The sequence below is a fragment of the Mustela putorius genome, unplaced genomic scaffold (genome assembly GCF_011764305.1).
Source record: "Mustela putorius furo isolate JIRA1106 unplaced genomic scaffold, ASM1176430v1.1 tig00003845_pilon_pilon_pilon, whole genome shotgun sequence".
Taxonomy (NCBI): Eukaryota; Metazoa; Chordata; class Mammalia; order Carnivora; family Mustelidae; genus Mustela; species Mustela putorius.
This window is the reverse complement of record NW_025421998.1, coordinates 13147737-13168270: the sequence shown is the minus strand read 5'-3', so window position 1 is coordinate 13168270 and position 20534 is coordinate 13147737. Positions and strand designations below refer to the sequence as shown.

Genomic DNA, 20534 nt, shown 5'->3' with positions numbered 1-20534 from the left:
CTGCCCTGCTCTCGCCCCGTATCGCTGTAGCTGGCTCGTGAGGGATGATGGGCTCTCTAAGCTCCCCGGGTCTCAGACAGCAGCAGTAGGTCAGTCACTTGCCCAGCCTGGGTTCCCACATCTGGATGTCCTCTAGTGACTTTCTTACCAGCTTCACGTGCATTTGAAAGTGTGTGTGCGTGCACGTGTGTGAGGGTGTATTTGGGTGTAGGCACGTGCACACACACACACGTGCACGCACCACTGTGTCACACGAGCGTGCATGTACACACATGTATATGAATTGTGCACATGCATGCACGTGTGAGTGTGCGTGAATATGTCCATGCAAGTGTGTGCTGATGAGGGCACTGATGTAGGCATGAGTGTGCACATGTGCATGCACTCCATGTTCACGCATGAGTGTGCACATGTGGACATGTGAGTGTGACGCATGAGCGTGTGCATGGAAGTGTCCACATGAGTGTGTGCATGTATGAGTGTACACATATGTGCCTGCACGTATGGGTGTGTGCACACACAAGTGCACATGTGCATGCACACACATGTGCCTTGTGATGAGTGTGAATGCATGTGTGTACATGTCTGCATGTACAAGTGTGCATTCATGCACCAGTGCGTGCACACGAGTGTGATGCACACACGTGAGTGTGCATGCATGAGTTTGTGTGTGCAAGTGTCCACATGAATGTACATATGAGTGGTGCACACGTGTGCCCATGTGTGGGTTGTGCATGTGTGCATGAGTGTGCACATATGTGCACGCATGCCTGTGTATGTATATAGGTGCGTGTATGAGTGTGTTACATGTGTGTGCGTGCATGCACGTGTGCCTGAGTGTATGGGTGCATGCATGTATGAATGCACAAATGTGTACGTGCACATGCGTGCCTGAGTGTATGGGTATGTGTACGTGCACATGTGTGTGTGGCCCTTCCCACCCTGTTGTCTGCAGTCGCTACTGGATCCCTCGCCCCCGTCCTGCTCCTCCTGCCCCTCCTGAGAGCACAGAGCCGGTTTCCTCCTTTCCCTGCATCCTGATCCTAGCCCAGTCCCTGACACCCCGAATCTGAGTGTGGGGGGGCTCTCAGGTCAGGCTCCGCCCACCTCGAGACTCTGCTCCTTCATCTCCATGTGCTGCAGCCTCCCTCTTTGGGGGACACCTGCTGCCTCACGCTCTCCCGGGTGCCTAATGCACCGTGCAGGTGTGCGCCCCTGCCATTGTCCCTGTCACCATGCCTGGTGCCCCAGCGTCCAAGGCCGAGCCCCCCAACCGTCCTGTGGTTTCAGGGCTCCCCATCTGTACACAGCTCCCCGAGCTGAGAGGGTCTCTGAGCCCCAGGCTTCACCCCATGTCTGGTCCCTCCCCACCAGCCAGCACTCCCGGCCTCCATGGCCCGGGTGGTTCCCCTGCCAAGACAGAGGCACAGGCAGGTAGTGGGTTGGGGGCCCGCGGCTTCCCCTCATCGTCATCTCCTCATGACGACTGAAAATAAGCCCCACCGTGCAGGATGGCAGTGTCTACATTGTGGGAGGCCCCCCAGTGGTTGGGACAGGGCAGTGACAAGGCTGGTGGTCTGGACAGGGTAGAGAGGCGCAGAGGCAGGGCCGGCCCACTAGTGAGGGCACCTGGGGAGATGACCATCTAGTGACCTGAGGGACAGGCCTTTCTGCCTGCAGACACTGTCCTCATGGCCCCCAGAGCCTGCGTCCCCTTCGGCACAAGGTCTCTCACTGGCCCTGCGTCCCGATCCTCTGCGTCCAGGGCTGACTTCCATGCGGGCGCCCTCGTGTGTGGTCAGGGTGGGGGTGCTGACCGGACAGCACCAGGCGGGTCTGTCCCGCTGCGTACTGTGTGTCACGTGTATGAATTTAACGAAAGTCGGCGGCATGACCTACGTGTGGTTTGGTCACTTGTTTTGTCACCTGCCAGTATGGCATCACAAACGTTTCTCATATTAATAAATGTTCCTCCAAAATACGATGTTTATGTCACTGTGGGGGTCTCCAAACTGAGGATAGACTGTGTTGATTCTACGTCTATTGACGTTTAGGTCATTTATGAATCTTTTATTTCCCGGGTGGTGTGAATAACTCACAGTGTTTTTCTCATGGAGCTCGTGGACGTCTGTGGTCGCCTTGGGACACGCATGTCTGTGGGTCCCGGCTTGGCGAGAGCAGTGTGTGGTCCATGCCCACACCGCACCCTGCGCCCTGCCCAGCGCTGCGGGTCCGCACACCTGCTCCTGCGTCTGTGTCTCCATCCCGGCCAGCAACTTTGCAAACATCGTTTCTACCATTTTGGTGGGAACTTAACAGAGAGAACATTCAGCTCATCTGACACTCATCCTGCTAACTTCCTCCTCCGCTCTTGGGTGTTCTCGATGCACGGTCAAAGCGTGACTGGCTCCTTCTCCACCTCGTACTGTTTCCAGCGGGAGAGGCACTCTTTTTCCTTCTGGCTTTGCAGACTGTCACTGTGACGCTTTTGGTCAGAAACAACCACCCACGTGGGCAAGTGTTGGCACTTCTGCAAATGAGTGGATGTGCCATTTCAGAAACTGCATTCAGTAGCTACTGAGATGACCTGTCCGGTGGTTTTCTCCCTGACTCGCACAGTGATGGGGCACAGGATCCTCTGGCGTCTCCAGGACGCTGAGTAGCTGCTCTCGCTGCCTGAGCCACACAGTCAGGAAGCCTGAGCTGTATACCCAGCCTGGGCTTATCTGCTCTCTGCTCAGGAAAGCGCTCTCTGCCGACATAGTCATGCATGGGTCCCTCTCGTGTGGCTTCCAGTTGTTGCTGGAGTGGACGCGGTGAGCCCTGTGGCCGCCAGCAGCCCTGGGCAGGTCAGTCCCGGATGGGTCAGCCCAGGGCACAGTGGCTGTTTTAGCCGCTTACCACCTGGCACCCCGGCTCCAGTAGGTGTTCCCTGACTGTGGTCGGGTCTCACGCCAGGTCTGCCATCTGGTGATAGCGTGCACGGTGCTGAGAAAGCCAGGCCGTGTGTGGCATCCTTCCCTCTCAGGCCTTAGCAAGGACTGTTCGAGCATGGGCATGGGGTCTCTCAGTGCCCTCCGTGCTCCTCCCCTCCTGTGTGTCCAGCCCGTTCCAACAAGAGGTTCTGTTCCTCTCACTGAGGGAACTTTGCAGCTGTTTCACCAAGGCCTTGGGTGCCCAGGCCTGGCTCCCCCCTGCTGTGCCCTGTCCTGGGTGGGGAAGCCCGCCTGTTCCCAGGGTGACCGTCATTTCTAGAAAGTCACCTGTGAAGTGATACCTTCAGGTCAGGGCCTGGAGTCCTGGGGCATTTCTGCAGCATGAGGGGCGACCACACCAGGGAGAGCAGGAAAGGAGGGAGACGGGGGTACAGGATGGGAGGGAGCAGCCCCCTGCTGACTGCACCCCAGAGGGCCCAGTGTTGGGTAGGGCCGTGCATCACCGTGCATCGCCGTGTGCCGTCCCCAGCTTGTGCGTCGTGGGTGGGAGGTGCTTTTGCTCGTCTCTGCTGCTCTCCTGCCTCAGGGAGCAGTGTGTCTAAGCCAAGCCCCAGGGAGTGCCCTCCTGCCCACCCCCACTCAGACGAGGCCATCACTGGGTGCTGCAGGAGGTGCCGTCCTTCCTGTCCACCAGCTCACCACCCGTGTCTCCTAGTACCCACATCCCATGGTGGGGGCGCAACTGGGAGTGGAGGGGCAGATGGGTACTGGCCCCCAAGGACACAACCTCACACACGGGTGTGCTCAGAAGTCCTGCTACCGAGCAGTGGGCTCCGTGGCATCAAAGAAAACCCCAGTCATGGTGACTTGAATGAGAGATTAGCTTTCTTAGGGGGAGAGCAGACGATATGGGGCTAATGTGGTGGTTTCACAATCATCTTGCACTCGAACTTTCTGTGATACTATTATGGCTTGTCTGCTGTCACCTCATGGCCCAAAACAGATGCTGGGGCTCCAGTCATTGCATCCATGTTTCAGCTGGTAGAAAGGAGGGAGAGCAGGTGAGTACATTTCAGCTGCCAAACCAGCTTTCCTAGCCTGCCCAGGCCTGCTCCTCCATGTCCCCACAAGCCCTGCCTATGACCAGAGCCGGTCACGTCTCCTGCCCTGGGTCAGTGAGCTGAGTGGTGGCTGTCAGCCTCCCAGGAGCCCACCCCGCAGCCTGGCCTTTCTTCCTGGCTTCCCAGGAGGAGCTTATAGTTCTCGATGTGTCTGCGTTGTCTGGGTCTCCATGTGGACGGGGCCTTCAACCCGCCTGTTGTCGCCACTGAGAATACGGAGAGCCAGCTCGAGGACCCGGTCTGGGCCAGCATGTTTCCCCTCCTCCGAGGCATGAATGTCTCAGGTCCTGTGAGAGCGCCCCTCGGGGGCCCCCTTTGTTCTCAAGTGTCAGACCAGGAGGTTGGAGCACGGAGAGGTTAAGCAGCTCAGTCATGGTGCTCAGAGCCCAGCGTTCAGGTCTGCACTGAAGCCGCCAGCCTTCCCTTTTGCAGGTGCAGAAAGACTCGGGCAGCCAAGTTCCACAGCAAAACGAGCAACAGTTTTCTCTTAACCTTGATTTTGAATCGTTTTCTAAGGAAATACATGTTTATTGTGGAATGTTGAGAAAAATATGGAAAAGAGGGAGACCGTGATCCTACCCCCAGGAGGTGGCCACAGCTGCCGTCCTGTCCCGTCAAAGAGGCCACAGGTCAGGGTGCGGCAGGTCCTCCTGTCTCGCTGCCCAGACTCCCCTGAGTGCCCAGAACGGCGCAGTTCCCCAGAAATCAGCCCTGCCCGCGTTGGCCTCTGCAGACCTGGAGGCCACACCTGCTCCTCCCGGAATAACTAGCACCGTCCTGGAGATCCAGGGGCCGTGGTGCCCACCGGCCTTTCCCTGCATGCCGGGTGCTCACGGGACCTGACCCGCTGTCACGGGAGGTGGCGGGGTGCGGCCCCACCCCCCGGGGTCATAGCTCACCCAGCGTCCGCATGGACCAAAACGACGGCATGGACTCTGGTGACTGGTGTGTGTGGTTCTGGCCTGTGTCATCTTGGTGGTCACACCCCAGATCCGGAGCATTTCCTTCACGGCCACGGTCCCCCTTGTGCTGGGGTCACACCACTGCCCTCCCCAAAGCTCTCCGTCCCGTGTCTCACAATTGAGAGTGTCGTATACACCCTGTGACCTTGGCTCTTTCTTCAGACTCAGCACAAAGCCCGGGGGTCCATCCAGGCTGTTCCCGCCTCCGCAGCTGCCTCCTGGCCGTGGCCGGACGTGTTCACGGTGGGGAGGGACCGCCGCTGGCGTGGTCTGTTGAAGGACCTTTTGGTTGTTTCCCACTTGGACTGTTGCAAATAAAGCAGCAGCAACCGCTCACGTTCAGAGTTTCATGCGCACATAACTGCGCATTAGCTGGGGAGATGCCCGGCTGTGCTGCCGCTGGGTTTTTGTTATTTGTTTTATTTATTTATTTTTTTTTTTAAGAAACCGCCAAACCGTTGGCGGCGTGATTGCCCCATTTCACATTCCCGGCAGCCACGTGTGAGAGATCCGGCTTTTCTCACCAGCCCGAGGCACCGGCACTGTTTCCAGAACGTTTTGGCTGTCCCAATAGGTGTGTAGTGACGCCTCAGGATTTTACTTGGCGCGTCCCTGATGGTTAATGAGGCCGACTGTCGTTTCCAAGTCCTTATTTTCTGTCCGCATAGTTTTCTCTTCTGTTTTTGGGAAAATGTCTGGCTTGCTTTCTCATTCGAGTGATTTCTTGGTGCTGTGGAATTCCGGGAGTTCTTGATCAACTCTCGATTGTTCCTTCGCATGTGTGGTTTGTACGTATCCCCACCCAGCCTGCGGTTTGTCTTTCACAGGACAGACATTTTAAATTGCGAGGATGTCCAGTTTACCGATGTTTTTCCTTGTGAATGGTGTTTGTGTTTGGTGTTGTAGGAGCTCTCTGCGTAGCCCAGACCCCGAAGATTGTCATGTTTCTTCTAAGAGTTGATCCTTATCTGTTTTATAGTTAAAGCTATGGTGCGTTTTGAGTTCATCTTCTATAAGGTGCAAGGTTTGGGTCAAGATTTACTTCTTTGCGTGTGGACGTCCATTTGGTTCAAAGCCATTTGTGGAAAAGACTACCCCTCCCACCATTGAACTGCTGTTGCGTTTTTGTCCAGAATCATTGCCCGTACTTGTGTGAGACTGTTTCTGGGCTGTCTCGTGTGTTCTGTTCCTCTGCCAGCAGCAAACTCTCCTGATCAGAGGAGCTATGCAGTAAGTCTAACATTGGGTTGAGTGATTTTAAGAAAAATGTCTTCTAATCCATGAGCACACGTGTCCCTCCGTGCACTGAGATCTTTGATGTCTTTCATCAGTGTCACTGATACTGATGAGAGTATGTGATCGAAAATGATGGAGATGACGAGAAAACTGATCACGTTTTCAGCATAAGAGTTATGTATGTGTTTTGTTAGAAACATATCTAGTACTTCATTTTCCCCTGTGATTATAAATGGCTCTGGATTTTAACTTTGGTCGTCACGTGCTGATTGTTAGTTTAACAAATATCTTTATTTACTTGTCTATTTTGAGAGAGAGAGAGAGAGCATGTGTGGGACCGGGGGAGGGGCAGAGGAAGGGAGAGAACCTCAAGGTGTCACCCCACTGAGCGTGGAGTCGCAGGTCGATCCTGCAACCCTGAGATCACGACCTGAGTGAAAACCAAGTCAGACACCCAACTGACTGAGCCACTCCAGCGCCCCAATAAATAGCCTTTTTATGTTTATCTTGCATCCGATGACCTTGTGGAATTCATTTGTCCTAGGACTTTTCCTCCCCTTGGAATTTTCTATGTAGACCATCATGTCATCTGCAAACAGGGCCAGTTTTGGTTCTTTCTTTCTAGTATTTGCCTTTTATTTCCTTTTCTTGCCCTATTGCCGTGGCTGGGTCTCTAGTGCCACTAAAAGGGGGAAAGCGTTCCATCTTTCACCAGCGTTAGCTGTTGGGACTAAGTAGGTCTCCATCTGGTTGGGGGATTTCCCTCCCTCCCTAATTGTCTGATCGTGTTTATCAAGAATGAGTATTGGATTTTGTCAAGTGCTTTTTCTGTATCAATTGACACACCATGGGATTTTTTTTTAATCTGTGGTTAATAGGGTGTTATCCTGGTGTAGGCTTCGGTGTACGGATGTGTAAGCAGACTTGCGTCTCTAAGAAAGGTCGTGATGTGTGCCGCTATTTATACACTACTGAATTCTGTTTGCCGACGTTTTGCTGACAATATTGAAAGACATGGCCCGTACTCTTCCTTTTTTTGTACTGTCTCTGTCTGATGTTGATATCAGGATCACACTGAATTTATAAAGTACATTGGAAGGTGTTACCTCTTCTGTTTTCCGGAAGAGATCGTATAGAATTGCTGTTAATTCTGGTAGAATTCTCCAGTGAAACCCTCTGGGCTTGGAGATAGAGTGTTCAGGAGTTTTCTGGTTAGAAATTGAATTTCTTTAGTAATTATAGGACTAACTGTGTACTCTTCCATGTCGGGTGAGGTGTGGTCGTGTGTTTCGAGTAGCTCATTGATCCGAGTCGTCAAATCAGCACGTGTCACTGTTCACAGTGATTCCTGCTTGCCTTTCCGACGTCTGCGCGGCCTGTAGTGGAATCAGATGCCATTCCCGCGTTTGTGAGTGCCGTACTCTTTCCTTCTTTGTCACGCCTGCGAGACATCTGTCCATCTTATTGACATTTTTGAAGGACCAACCCGTTGTTTCATGGCTCTGCTGGGTCCCGTCTCACACGGGACGCGGGGTGCCACGTGACCGTCGTGTGTCCCCATTTGCAGACGCGGGGGTCCTGGCAGGGAGGACAGGCTCGGTGACCTGGGGTCTCAGCGCCAGCAGGTGGGGGAGCCCGGACCGCGTCCGAGCCCTGAGCTCGGCCCCCCAGCCTGCAGCGGGCGAGCCCACGGGCCGGAGGGCGCTTTCTCCGCAGCAGGTGGGGTGACGTTCTTTCCTTCCTCCGTGGCCGCAGCGGAGGGCGTTGAGAACCGCATCGGAGAAACTCAGAAACCGCTCGTCCTTCTCTGCTAACGTCGTGCACACCGCGCCGGGCACGCGGGTCAACAGGTACATCGGCCGCCTCCTGGAGGCGCGCCAGATGGAGCTAGAGATGGCGGACCTGGACTTCTTCACCCTGAAGTACAAGCACGCGGAGCGCGAGCGCAAGGTAGGCGCCAGCTGCGGTGCGTGCGGGGTGGGGGGGCCGGGACCTGGCTGCAGCCCCCGTGCTTGTCCTGCTGACTTGGGGCGGCCCCCGCATGGCTCGGGCCATCGCTGACGGCCGGGCGCGGTGTCTCCTAGTACCACCAGCTGCAGGACGACTACTTCACCTGTGCCGTGGTGCTCGCGCTCGTCCTGGCTGCTGTGTTCGGCCTCGTTTACCTGCTCATCATCCCACAGTAAGTGCGGCGGGCCCCGCGGTGGGGGGAGTTGGGCCGGGAGCCCCCTCTGTGTCTGCCGCCGGCTCCTCCGTGGTCCCCATTCACAGGGACGGCGCTGGCCAGCTGCCCCGCCACCCGTGTGTGGGGGGCGCTCGCTCCTGGCTTGTCCCTTGTCAGGCGAACTCTCGTAAGACACCCGCCGTTCTCGGCGTTTCCATCCGTACCACGTGTACCCTCGACTCCAGGACCAATGTTGAGGGAGAAAAGGCATACGGGTTTCTGGGTGTGCATCCATTTTGGACACTTAAAAAAGAGGAAAAGTGGTTTCTGGAAAAGGAGGAAAGTGTAGGAATTTAATGGCATTCGGTTATCGAAGTCAAAGTGAGCTTGGTTGGCAGTGCTTGTTTTCGGCGGGAAGACCCACTCTCCTTCCGGACAAACCACTTTCTTGACAAGACATCCCTAGGGGAGTCATTCCCTTTTGTGTTTCCAGAGTTTCCAGAAAGCACAGGAAGCTGCCCTGTGCCCAGACCCTGGGAACACAGCAGCCACCTCCAGCCCTGTGTGGGGACCAGCTTTTTCTAGAAAAGCTGCTCCCAGATGACATCCAAAGAGAGGGCTGTGCCCGTCCTTTGGGAGGGAGGACCTCACGGTGCACCCAGGTGGAGGGAAGTTGGGGTGGAGACAGGAACGGACTTGGCAGAGAGCTCAGGGGTTGGAATCACAGGCTCTCCTTGGGCACACCATGCTCAGCCCTGCCCTCAGTGACCCTGTGGCTTCTGTCCTAGGAGCGTGGTTGTCCTGCTGCTGCTGGTGTTCTGCATCTGCTTCCTGGTGGCCTGTGTCCTGTACCTGCACGTCACCCGTGTCCAGGTGCGTGTGTGCGTTTGTGTGTTCCTGTGCGCATGAGTCCTGTCCCAGCGCGTCACCCGGTTCACTGTGTGAGCCCCGTGGAATGAGGGAGGCTGGCTGGCGGGGCCGCGTTTGCTCACCTGCAGACTGAGGACAGCGGGGTCCTCACTATCCTGCGGGAGGACGGGATTGGGGGGTAGCCTGACAGTGCCTTGGGTGCCCTGGCCGGCTGCGGGTCTCGTGAGCGCCCTGTGCAGACTCCCTGCCATCTTTACTTGGGTTTTTGTTTCACATTTCACGAGTGTGACTCTGAAAAGAACTTGGCTCTTTTACCCATGAAGTCACCCGTTGAATATTGCAAAATGTACCTAAATGGGTTAAATAAAATTTCTCGTAACAAAAATGACTGCGAAGCCTCTATGACAAAAATGTTAGAATGTACTTGAAGCCGATAAAAGAAGACCTAAATAAGTGTAACTTCTGGTTACTTCTGGATGGAAGGATTTCCTAGGACAAAAATGTCACACTGGCCGGTTCTGTTCCTTTCAGCGCCAGAGTCACAGCGTGGGGTACGTGGTGGCAGGTGGGGTTCTTTTTAATTAAAGAGTTTTGGTTTTGTTTCTTTTTTTTTTTTTAAGATTTTATTTATTTGACAGAGAGAGAGATCACAAGTAGGCAGAGAGACAGGCAGAGAGAGAGGAGGAAGCAGGCTCCCTGCAGAGCAGAGAGCCTGATGCGGGGCTTGATCCCAGGACCCTGGGATCATGACCTGAGCCGAAGGCAGAGGATTTAACACACTGAGCCACCCAGGCGCCCTGTTTTTGTTTTTTTTAATGTGGGCAGTTTGTTGACCTCGTGGGGGAAGCAGGAGCTCAGCCCAGGATTAGGGTTGGGGGGAGCCGCACCGGGGTCCCGGCTACTCGCAGGGCGCTCTGCACCGTCTGCCTCGTGCCTGTTCATAAACGCCTGTTTTTACAATAACCTGTTGTGTGGTTCAGTGTTTTCCAGGATGCCTGACCATCCAGATCCGCACTGTCTTGTGTATTTTCATCGTGGTCCTAATCTACTCCGTGGCCCAAGGCTGTGTGGTGAGCATTGCAGGAGGCAGCAGGGTGAGAGGAGTGGGATGTGGAGGTCGAGGAGGCGGCTGTCTCCTGGTGAAGGGACACCGAGCTCCTTTAACACGTGCAGATGACAGAAGCTCTCTCTCAGGCAGAGAAGCAGGACAGACTGGGGCAGGAGTGCCAGGAAGGAGGTGGGGAGAGAGTGCAGGGGAGCGGGGAGCTACAGTAACAATAGGGGAGGAGCCGGGACACCCAGAGGAGGCTGGTGGTCTGAAGAAGAGGGCAGGGGTCTCCAGCCCCTGGCCCCGCCCACCCTGCTGGGAGGAGCTTGGAAGGCAGAGTAGGAGGGAAGGTCCTAGGCCCTCTTGAGGCCCTGTGTGGGGGTAGGGGTGTGGGTCACATGGGGGGCGGGGGTTACCTGGGGTGCCTGTCCTGAGAGAGGGCCTGTAGCGGGCTAGTCCTGAGCAGGTGTCTCCCCGCCCCTCTGTCCCCTCCAGGTGGGCTGCCTGCCCTGGGCCTGGAGCTCCAGCCCCAACAGGTCCCTGGTGGTCCTGGCGCCCGGCGGCCGGAACGCCCTGCTGCCCGCCGCGCCCTGCGAGTCGGCCCCCCACGCCCTGCTGTGCGGCCTCGTGGGCACCCTCCCGCTGGCCGTCTTCCTGCGGGTGTCCTCGCTGCCCAAGATGATCTTGCTGTTTGTGCTCACAGCGTCCTACATCCTGGTCCTGGAGCTCAGCGGGTACACCCGGGCCTCGGGGTAGGTGCGCTCCCCCAGCGGGACATGCCTGGGTGGGGTCGTTTGCGCCCCCTGGGGCACTGCCTGCTCCGGCCCATGGGTCAGGAAGCACCTGGGCTCTGCGGCTTCTCTATGTGTCTGTCTGGGCCCCGGTCTCCGGGCGAGAGTGGCTCGGGCCTGGGTCCATGGCAGGTGCTGGTGAGCGTGGTGTCCCGGGCCGCACAGGGCCAGGTCTGGGGCTCTTAGTGCTGACGAGCTTCCCTTCCTCATGCCCTGCAGGGGTGGTGCGGTGTCTGGGCGCAGCTTCGAGCCGATCGTGGCCATCCTGCTGTTCTCCTGCACGCTGGCCCTGCACGCGCGGCAGGTGGACGTCAAGCTGCGGCTGGATTACCTGTGGGCGGCACAGGCAAGACGCGCCCTCTCTGCCCCGTGGAGGGGGGAGGGTGGGTGGCTCGGGCAAGACGCGCCTTCTCTGCCCTGTGGGGAGCTGTGCGACAGAGGGGCTCCTCAGGACGGGGATAGAGCTTGTGTGGGTGGAGGAGGCAGGGATGGGGCCCGGGAGGAGGATGGGCCAGGGTAAGGCAGGGCTGGGCAGCTGGTGACCGTCTAATGGGCTCTGCCTGACGGGCGCACGAGTGTGGTGGTGTTTCAAGCAGTGAGCTGCCCATCCCCAGAGGCATTCGGGCCTGTGGGGCTGCGGTGCACAGTGGCCCTGCCTTCTCTGGGCTGCCTGTGACAGCGGGTCTTCTCAGGGTCATGGGAGACTCTGGAAAACACTGACGCCTGCACCGTGCACCCCAGATTTAGTGGGTCTGTGGGTGGGGGAGGGCGGGAACCTCCATCATTTCCAAGTGCGCTGGCAAATTCCGGCACCAGAGTCCTCCAGGGGGCTGAGGGGTGCAGATGCGGGAGCTGTCCCTGGGCCCCTGGCCCCAGGGAGGGAGGCAACGACCACCGGAGGCTCGCTCTGCCCACCGGCCTAGTGACCAGCACCCAGAGCACTTCTGGGCCTTTCCTAGGATGCGGGGCTGGTGTCTCCGGGACCCGCTCGTCACCTGCTGCGTCCTCAGCCTTCAGATGGGGAGGCCATCTGGCTTTCGGGGTCAAGTTCAGACTCCATCTGTGCCACATGCAAACTTCTTGACGCTGGGCAGATTGCTTCTGCTCAGCTCCCCCATCTTGGCGTGGGGAGGAGGCGTGCCGCAGGATGGAGGCCCAGGAGTGTTAGCCCTCCAGGGTTTTCTTCTTCTGATGTATCCAGAAGCAGCTTTTTGGTGTCGGGGGCATGGAATTGTGTTTGTTCTCACAGGGGTGGGGCCTGCAGGTGGGGAGTGGAGCACGGAGGCATGGGGCCCGCACCCAGGCGGCTGGGACACGGCTGAGCCGGGATGACCAGGGGTCCAAATGGGGTCTGTGGCAGCTGGGAGCCTCATCACTCTGGGAGCCCCGTGTGCAGCCAGAAACCTCATGGGTGGGGTCAGGGCACTGGGACACCTGCGGCCCGACACAGAACGGGGAAGCCCAGAGGACTGGGCGTGAGGTCGCCCACGCCGGGGAAGGCCATCTGCTTCATTCAGGCGGCAGTGCAAATGCTGACCCCTCCTGAGACCTGCGCAGACCCCCAGAAATGATGTTCGCAGGCCGTCTGGGCACCCTGTGGCCCAGGCCAGGTGGCACGTAAACTGTTCATCCCGGGTAGGGTACGGTCACTGTAGTTTCCCATGAGGATGGGGTTGGTGGCGGTCCTGGTGCGGGGCAGGTGGGCTCTGGCGGCAGAGCGGGCGGCAGAGTGGGACCCTGCCTTGCTCACCTCCAGGGATGCCTTGCCTGCAGTGGCCGGTCCAATACTTCTGGCAAAGACAGGTCCTGGCCAAGGACCTCAGGGCGGGATGCTTATCCAAGATCCTGAACGAGGATTCTGTTACTCTGAGCAAACGAGAGAGAAGACAGGCACGTGTGTATGCACACGTCTATTCTGCAGACATACGTGTATCTGCGTGTGTCTACATATAGACACACGTGTGCTGGGGGAGGATGTGGCTTAATTACTCTGTATTACGTGATGGCCGCCCGGGGTAGGATTCCTGCTCCACACTACTCGTTCCTGGGAAGTATGCAGTTCGGCGGTTTTCGGTGTACTTCGATGACGGTGGGGTGGCTCACTGCAGGCAGCGTTAAAACACGGGACGGCCCCAGAAAGGACCTGTACCCATCAGCGGTCGCTCCCAACTTCTGCCATCCCAACCCCGATCTCCTTACTGTCCCGGCGGAGGTGCCTGTTTTGGTTCTTCTCCATCCCGTGTGCTCAGTGTGTGTCCGCTCCAGGCATTCCCTGCCCCTTGTGCCGGAGAGACCCCGCTCCTGAGGGGCCGTCCAGCGCCGACAGCCGCGTACATGGGCTCCCAGGAGAGAGGCCTGACTGCAGCCATTGGCCAAAGTCTCGCTGGGTCACAGAGAATGGCCCCTTTTGTGGGCTCTGCCGAGGGACCTGGTCTTGTCGGGCTCTGGCTGGCTGTCCAGGGTGGCCGGGCTGGCTGGTATGGAAGGGTGCCCACCCCGCGGTCCGTGGGCCCCTCCGGCTTCTGGTCTGGGTTGTGACTCGCTGCTCAGAGCAGGGAGAACAGCCTCAGGAGGAGCCGGGGAAAGGGACGGGCTAGGGGCCTGCGAGTCTGGCCTCCAGCTCGTTCACCAGGCGCCTGCTCCGCGGCTGCCCTCCTGGACCCAGGCTGAGGCAGCGTGTGCTCTCATCTGGTCCTGCAAGCGCATTTCTGGGCATCGGCGTCCCTTGAAATGTCGGTAAGCCCGGCCCTTGACCCTGCCCTGGGGTCCTCCAGCACCCCGTGCCACACCTGGCCCCTGCCTCCAAGCAAGCTTTCCAGAGACTTCAGTGCTAGAGAGACCATCCCCGTGTCACCAGGAACGGTCGCCAACACGCAACCCATGGACGTGTTTTTCCAAGGATGCATAATGGGAAATGCCACCTCACCTTCCCGTGAACCCAGCAAAACAAGGCCATGTCTATACTTCGCCTGTCTACCCTCTGGGTACCTAAGCCTGTCTCGCAGACATCACGGAGTCTCACACTGTTGTGAAATGGCCAGGCCAGAGCCAAGGGGTTAATGAATGACTGACCCTGGGCTGTCCGCAAAAACCTGCATGCTCGGGCTTGCCTCTCTCTGTGTGGCCGTCATGGTGCTTTCGTTCCAGAACTGTGTTTTCTTTGGACTCCCCAGGAATTTTGATGGTGATAGGGCAGCGGATGTCTGTACCAGAAAATGCTTGACTCAGGAGGGTGGTTCCCATGGGTCCTGGCGCCATATTGGTGGTGCTCAGAGGGAGGGCAGCCCAGGAGGGACTTGCGTGTGTCGTAGAACGGTTCTACGTATGGTTGGATTCACTTGGCCAAAATTCAGTACGATTATTTGCATTCTGGATCATGAGTGTTGTTCTGTAGTCTTGGAGGGCAGAGAGGGCTTTGAGGTCCGAGTGAAGCAGGCCTCACGAGTGGGGACACGTGGCTTCCTTTTTGGGTTTCCGGAAGAGCCCGTAGAGTTGGTACCATTTTTTCCTCAGATGTTTGGGGCCGTGAAGCCTGGGGGCTTGGATTTGTTTGTATGTGTCCAGGGTGGGAAGGGTTTAACCAAAATCAGTATTTCTAAAGGTAAAGGGCTGATATCAGGTTTTCCATTTCTTTCCGAGGCATCGTTGGAAATTTATATTGTTCCCTGAACATTGTTCATTCTGTTGTCACAAAATTGTTTTTACTCTTCTGTCCTTACCCGCTTGCCATCTATAGGATTTGTGGTGACGTCCCCTCTCTCCTGCTGAGGTAGAATTGTGTAGACTCTTTTTTGATCAGCGTGACCAGAAGTTCATACGTTTTACTGATCTTCTCAAGAGCTAGCATTTGGTTTTATCGATTTTCCTGTTATTTTTGAGTTTCCCGTTTCAGTGGAGTCCACTCTCATCTTTATGTTCTTCTGATGACTCTGGGTTTACTCAGCTCTTACCTTCTACTTTCTCAAGATGATTTGTATCTTCTCTGATTCCGGGGTTTTGTTACCCATTTTCCTCCAAGAGCTGCTTTAATCCCACCAATTTTGACATTTTATGTCATTTCATTTTCCTTTGATACAAGGACTTTCTGGTTTTGTGTGTGTACGTGTGCATGTGTGTGCGTTTAAGGTCTTCTTTGGACCAGGGTGGGAAGGGTTTAACCAAAATCAGTACATCATCTTTCAAAGGTTTCCCAGCGATCTTCTTGTTTTTGACTTTCTACTTAGTTATATTGTGATCAGACCTTATGCCTTGTAGCCTTGGATCCTTTAAGCATCCTGAGAATTCTTCTATGCTCCGTGCTCCGTTCTGTCGCTATTGGGTGGTGGGTTTTTAAGTATCAGGCCAGCCGAGAGCGTTCCTCAGCCCCCCAGGCCCTCACAGACTTTCTGCCCATCCTGCTGGTTTTTGAGAGAATCATGTTGAAACCTCCCACTGTGCCTGTGCACGGAAGGCAAATGCCTTTTGAAACGAGCTTCGCTGAGGAGGGGACAGCTTGAAAACAGCGTGTTGCTTGCATCTCTCACACAGTGACAGGGACAGTGCGTGCCGCCCACACTAGCTCTTTTTCACCCATACTTAGGGTTTCCGGGTTAGTAGGAAAATCTCACAAAAAGAGAATTTCATTGGGTTTTCTCATATTTGTTAAAAACACAGTAACAACTTTTTCTGCTTAATTTGTTAGAAGATGGACACACGTCACGTAAACTTTTGCATGTGGAGATGCATTAAAAAACAGTAATTTTTTGCTCTTCTGCTGGAAATAAATGTCAGTGAATTCTAGGTCATTTGAAAGACACTGAACTTAGAACCAAAACTTTGATCACAAAGCGATAAACCAAGATTCTTTATTTTGCAAAGTTCGAGCGCCTTCACTTGCGTTGTTTTCTGTAAGGAATCTTAGCACTAACGATATTTGGGGGAGAGCAAAATTTTTAGTGCCGTCAACAAATAAAACCGCTCCCTTAAAAATACTGACTTCCTCTTCATCTCACCCTGCAGAAAGCTTCTCTTGCGTCTGTCGGTGTGCGTGTGTTGAGAGGTAATGACCTGCACGTGTCCTGGGAGAGGTTCCGGCTTCCTTCCGGCACCTCCCTCTCTCCCACGGCCGCGGCCTCCCTCCTGCAGAGGCCTGCTCGTCTCCACCCAGTCTTGTAGCTTCTGGGCTCCCTCTCCCGTGCCCCTTGCTGCCCGATGGCGCGCTGCGAGGGGGACAGAGCCCGTCCTGTTGCCTTCCCCAGCACAGCGCCCAGAGGAGGCCCAGGGCTGCTGGCCTCACCCCTCATCCTGGCCGCACCATCCCCTGTGCTCCAGGCTCCCTTGTCCTTGTGCCTGGCTTCTGCAGCTCTGCCGCTGGGAGTCGCCACTTCTCGCTTTAACTGGTGGACGTTGCACTGAGTTAACAGTAACGGACAGTTCTGGGCTTAGTAAATAGTACACGCTCCCTAACCCTTGATAAGTAAGAGTGTGATCCTGAAATGGAGCATTTTCCCTGCATTTTATGATGAGGAAGCTGGAGCCTGTCATGTGGCCATGAAGCGGGACCAGAACTGGGGAGGGTTGCCTCCAAGCCCAACAGCCATCCCTGTGTCACTGTAGAGGACAGTGTCCCCAAGCCTGAGGCAGCCCGAGAAATGTTCTCCAAACTCTTCCTTTCACAGATTGGGCTGGTGTCAGGTTTGGGAGCTCGGGTGAGTGACCAACGGCCTTCTGGTGGTTTTAGTGTCTGAGGGCTGGCGTGGTTGCTGCAGCAGGGTGGGAGTCACTGCTGCCAGCTTCACTAGTCTGTGCAAAGGCCCTGTGGTCCAGAGGTCCTCCAGCTGCCCAGGAGCATACCCTGGGAGAGCCCCCTTGGGCCGCTCCACCTGCTCTGGGGAGTTTGCGCTTGGCTGAGTCCTGTTGATGCTGTATCTGTCCCAACCCCAGGTCCCTGCAGGTCTCCCTGTCTAAGGGCCCAGGATGTCAGTGGTGCTGGCAGTACGGAGATTCTAGAGGAAATGGGATTGGCTGCCATTTGGGCATCCCAAGTGATTGACACAAGTGGCAGATGCCTGTGAATGTTCTGGGGCACATTGGAGGCTGCCTGGGGGAGCCTCAGGTGCTGCAGGGGTCTGGGTCCCAGAAGGCGGTGGGGAGTATACCCTGGAAAAGGGGTGAACCCCCCACTGTCCTTTGAAAGTCACAACTGATTGGGGTGGGGACTTGCCCAGAAATTTGTGGCTCCTCTAGGCCCCCAGGATGTCCATGCAGGGGCTCTGCCTGGGGCGGGATGTAGAGATGAGCCTGTGTAGACTATGGGCCGGCGCCCTTGGGGTCTCTTTTGGATGATTGCAAAGAGCCGGGTACTGTAGGAAAGCTGCACCCATGACCGGTGTGGGACAGATGTCATTTAAAGCCATCAGCACAGGTGCGGCACGGGCAAGTAGGGGCTTGTTTCCGAGGAGCGGGTAGGGGTCGGCAGACAGAAAATCACCAAGGGGAAATGTCAGGGGTGTGGGGTCTGAGGGTCTGAACTAAGAGGCTTCCGACTGGGGGCAGCGCATGGTGTCGGGTGTCCCCTGGGGGTGAGGGGCTGGGGAGGCCCGTCTGACGTCTGGGGGGGGAGTCGGGCTGGACTCCTGGTTCTGCCGACTGCAATGCCGAGGCTCTCAGATGCCCACGTAGCGCTCGGCTCAAGGGGTGGGGTCGGGGTCTGCCTGGTCTGGGGCAGTCTGTCACGGGGGTGACTGGCAAGGGGAGGAAGCCGCGTGGGTAACGGAGGCTCTGCCCGCAGGCGGAGGAGGAGAGGGACGACATGGAGAGGGTGAAGCTGGACAACAAGCGGATCCTCTTCAACCTCCTGCCGGCCCACGTCGCTCAGCACTTCCTCATGTCCAACCCCCGGAACATGGTGAGCGGGCACAGCCTCCTGCTCTGCCGGTGGGGCTGCCTGCGGCCGGGCGCCCACCCGGGGGGACCCTCCCATCACATCTCTGCTTGGAGTGGCCAAGCTTGGCCTCTTCTGAGCCCGGGCCGCCCCGAGGCCTGAGTGGGACCCCCTGCATCCACCCGCCCAGGCACCAGGAGGCTCTCTCAGTCCCGGGAGCGCCTGCCACCCCGCATGGAGGGAGAATGGGCTTCAGGAACCCGCGTTCAGGGCAGCCAGGGGTCCGAGCTTGCTGCGGAGGGAGACTGCAACCACCCACAGAGCAGGGCTCACATGCGCCAACTCAGATACAAAGAGGCTTGTATCTCAGCCTGACTGGCTTTACCCCGAAGCTACCAGGGCTCCCGGGGCAGCTCAGAGCCCATGCGTCCTCCCCCGCCACCCCCTTCCCCTGCCTACACCTGCCGCCCGGTGCCGCGGCTGACCTCACCTCTGCCCCCAGGACCTGTACTACCAGTCCTACTCGCAGGTGGGCGTCATGTTTGCCTCCATCCCCAACTTTGACGACTTCTACATCGAGCTGGACGGCAACAACATGGGTGTGGAGTGCCTGCGCCTCCTGAACGAGATCATCGCTGACTTTGACGAGGTGATGGAGCCATGGCCCCCAGCGTGGCATGTCCCCCACATACGGACCTGAGAGGAGGCGCATGTGTTCTGTCCCCTGGCGGGTCCAAACCGGCCCTGACCATGCAGGAGGGGCCTCTGCCGCCCGCAGGCACTGAGTTCTGGTGGGGGGTTGCTGGTTCCTGTCCCCTAAATAGTAAAGGCTGGGCTTGGATGGTGGCCTCACCTCCAAGATGGAGGGGAGGGGCGGGCAGGAGCCTGGGGTCTGCTCCCTGCCCCAGGGCGTCTCCTCAGGCTGAGTCTCAGGCCGCTGCTGCAGGGCAGGGTGCTCGGCTTGGTCCCTCCTGGGCTCCTCTTTCCCACGCCCTTGCTGGAGCCCCTCAGATCGGCCCAGGCCTTGTCCAGTGCCCACAACATAAGAGACATGCTGCTTCCCAAAACAGGCTCGCCATCTGCCCTGGGGTTGTACCCACAGTGGCTTCTCTTGGTTGTTACGTAATGTTTAACAGTTTTGTGTTTTATACCAAGCTCATGGACAAAGACTTTTACAAGGACCTGGAGAAGATCAAGACCATCGGGAGCACCTACATGGCTGCAGTGGGGCTAGTGCCCACGACAGGGTCCAAGGTGGGTGCTGTCAGGGGCTTTGCTGCTCAGGGACTGGGTAGTCCCTGAATTCTGCCCCAGACTTCTCTGGGACTCTGTGCATGTTCCCTGATCTGGGCGCCAGTCTGTCCTAGCATCGGGTCAGGACAGTGGCCTCTGGGCTGTCCATTCAGGGGCCAGCTCTCTCCAGACTGTATTGTATGGAAAGTCAGCCCCAAGGCCAGTCTCAGGGGGCTTGCTCTGGCCCTGCCCTGCCCCACTGACCCTCCCTCAACAGCCCTGCCTCTTCCTCACTGGCCCTGCCCCCTCCCTACCAGCCACACCCCAGCCCTGCCAATGCAGCACCATGGAGTGTTCCCCTTTTCCAAAGCAGAATTGTGAATAAAGCCCTCTGGTTGCCATTAAAAAAAAAAAAAAAAAAAAGCAAGAAAAGAATTGTAGAGGTAAAAAAAAAAAAAATGCAATGAATGGAAAACAGTTATAAATATGGGAGATACTAATTCAGCTCTATCAATGATCACTTTAAATGTGAAAGGAAATATGCCAATTAAAAGAGACTGACAGAGTGGCCAAAAACACAAGACCCAACTAGGTTTGCCACAAGAAACACACTATAAATATAAAGACACAGATACCTTAAGAATATAGGATGTAGAGGGAGGTTGCATTCTAGCACTCATAAAACAAAATTTAGGTGGCACTCAAGACAAAACAAACTTCAGATCAAGGAAAATGATCAGATAAAGAGGGAGACTGCAAGATAGTAAAGGAGTCAGTGCCCTAGGAGGACGTTACGGTCTTTAACATGTACGCGCCTAATAACAACACATCAAAATACACAAGGCAAAGCACAGATGGAACCATGAGGAGTGACAGACGGACCTGCTGTCATAGTTGCAGACATCAGCACCCATCCCAGTCACGGGCAGATCCAGCAGGCTGCGCACCGCGAAGGTGGTTAAAGGGAACAGCATCACGAAGGACCTGCATAAAATCCGCACCTACCGGCGACTCCATGCGACAACAGCAGAACACACATTCTTGCCGAACTCAGGTGGGACATTCACCAAGACAGAGCACATCCCGGGCCACAGAACACACCTTAACAAATGTAAAACCATTGAAATCCTACAAAGTATGTTCTCAGACCAGAATGGAATTGAACTAGAAGTCAATCAGTGGGGAGATAACTTGGAAAATTCCTAAGTATTTGGAGGCTAAGCAACACTTGTCCAAATGACACGAGCCAAAGAAGGAATCTCAGGAGAGGTTTAAACATGTTTTGAACTAAATAAAAAGGAAAATGCAATA

At 56.2% G+C, this 20534-nt stretch overlaps 1 protein-coding gene across 3 annotated transcripts in view; it reads left to right on the top strand.

The window, feature by feature from the left end:
- Positions 1 to 20534, top strand: part of ADCY1 (adenylate cyclase 1) — a 92851-nt gene that overhangs the window by 57772 nt on the left and 14545 nt on the right. For all 3 annotated transcript variants that reach the window (XM_045089580.1, XM_013059645.2, XM_013059650.2), the window contains exons 9-17: positions 8011 to 8205; positions 8340 to 8437; positions 9208 to 9292; positions 10270 to 10359; positions 10833 to 11089; positions 11348 to 11474; positions 17898 to 18014; positions 18493 to 18639; positions 19146 to 19244. In XM_045089580.1, the coding sequence (XP_044945515.1) occupies positions 8011 to 8205; positions 8340 to 8437; positions 9208 to 9292; positions 10270 to 10359; positions 10833 to 11089; positions 11348 to 11474; positions 17898 to 18014; positions 18493 to 18639; positions 19146 to 19244 (1215 nt within the window). The remainder of the gene's footprint in view (positions 1 to 8010; positions 8206 to 8339; positions 8438 to 9207; positions 9293 to 10269; positions 10360 to 10832; positions 11090 to 11347; positions 11475 to 17897; positions 18015 to 18492; positions 18640 to 19145; positions 19245 to 20534) is intronic.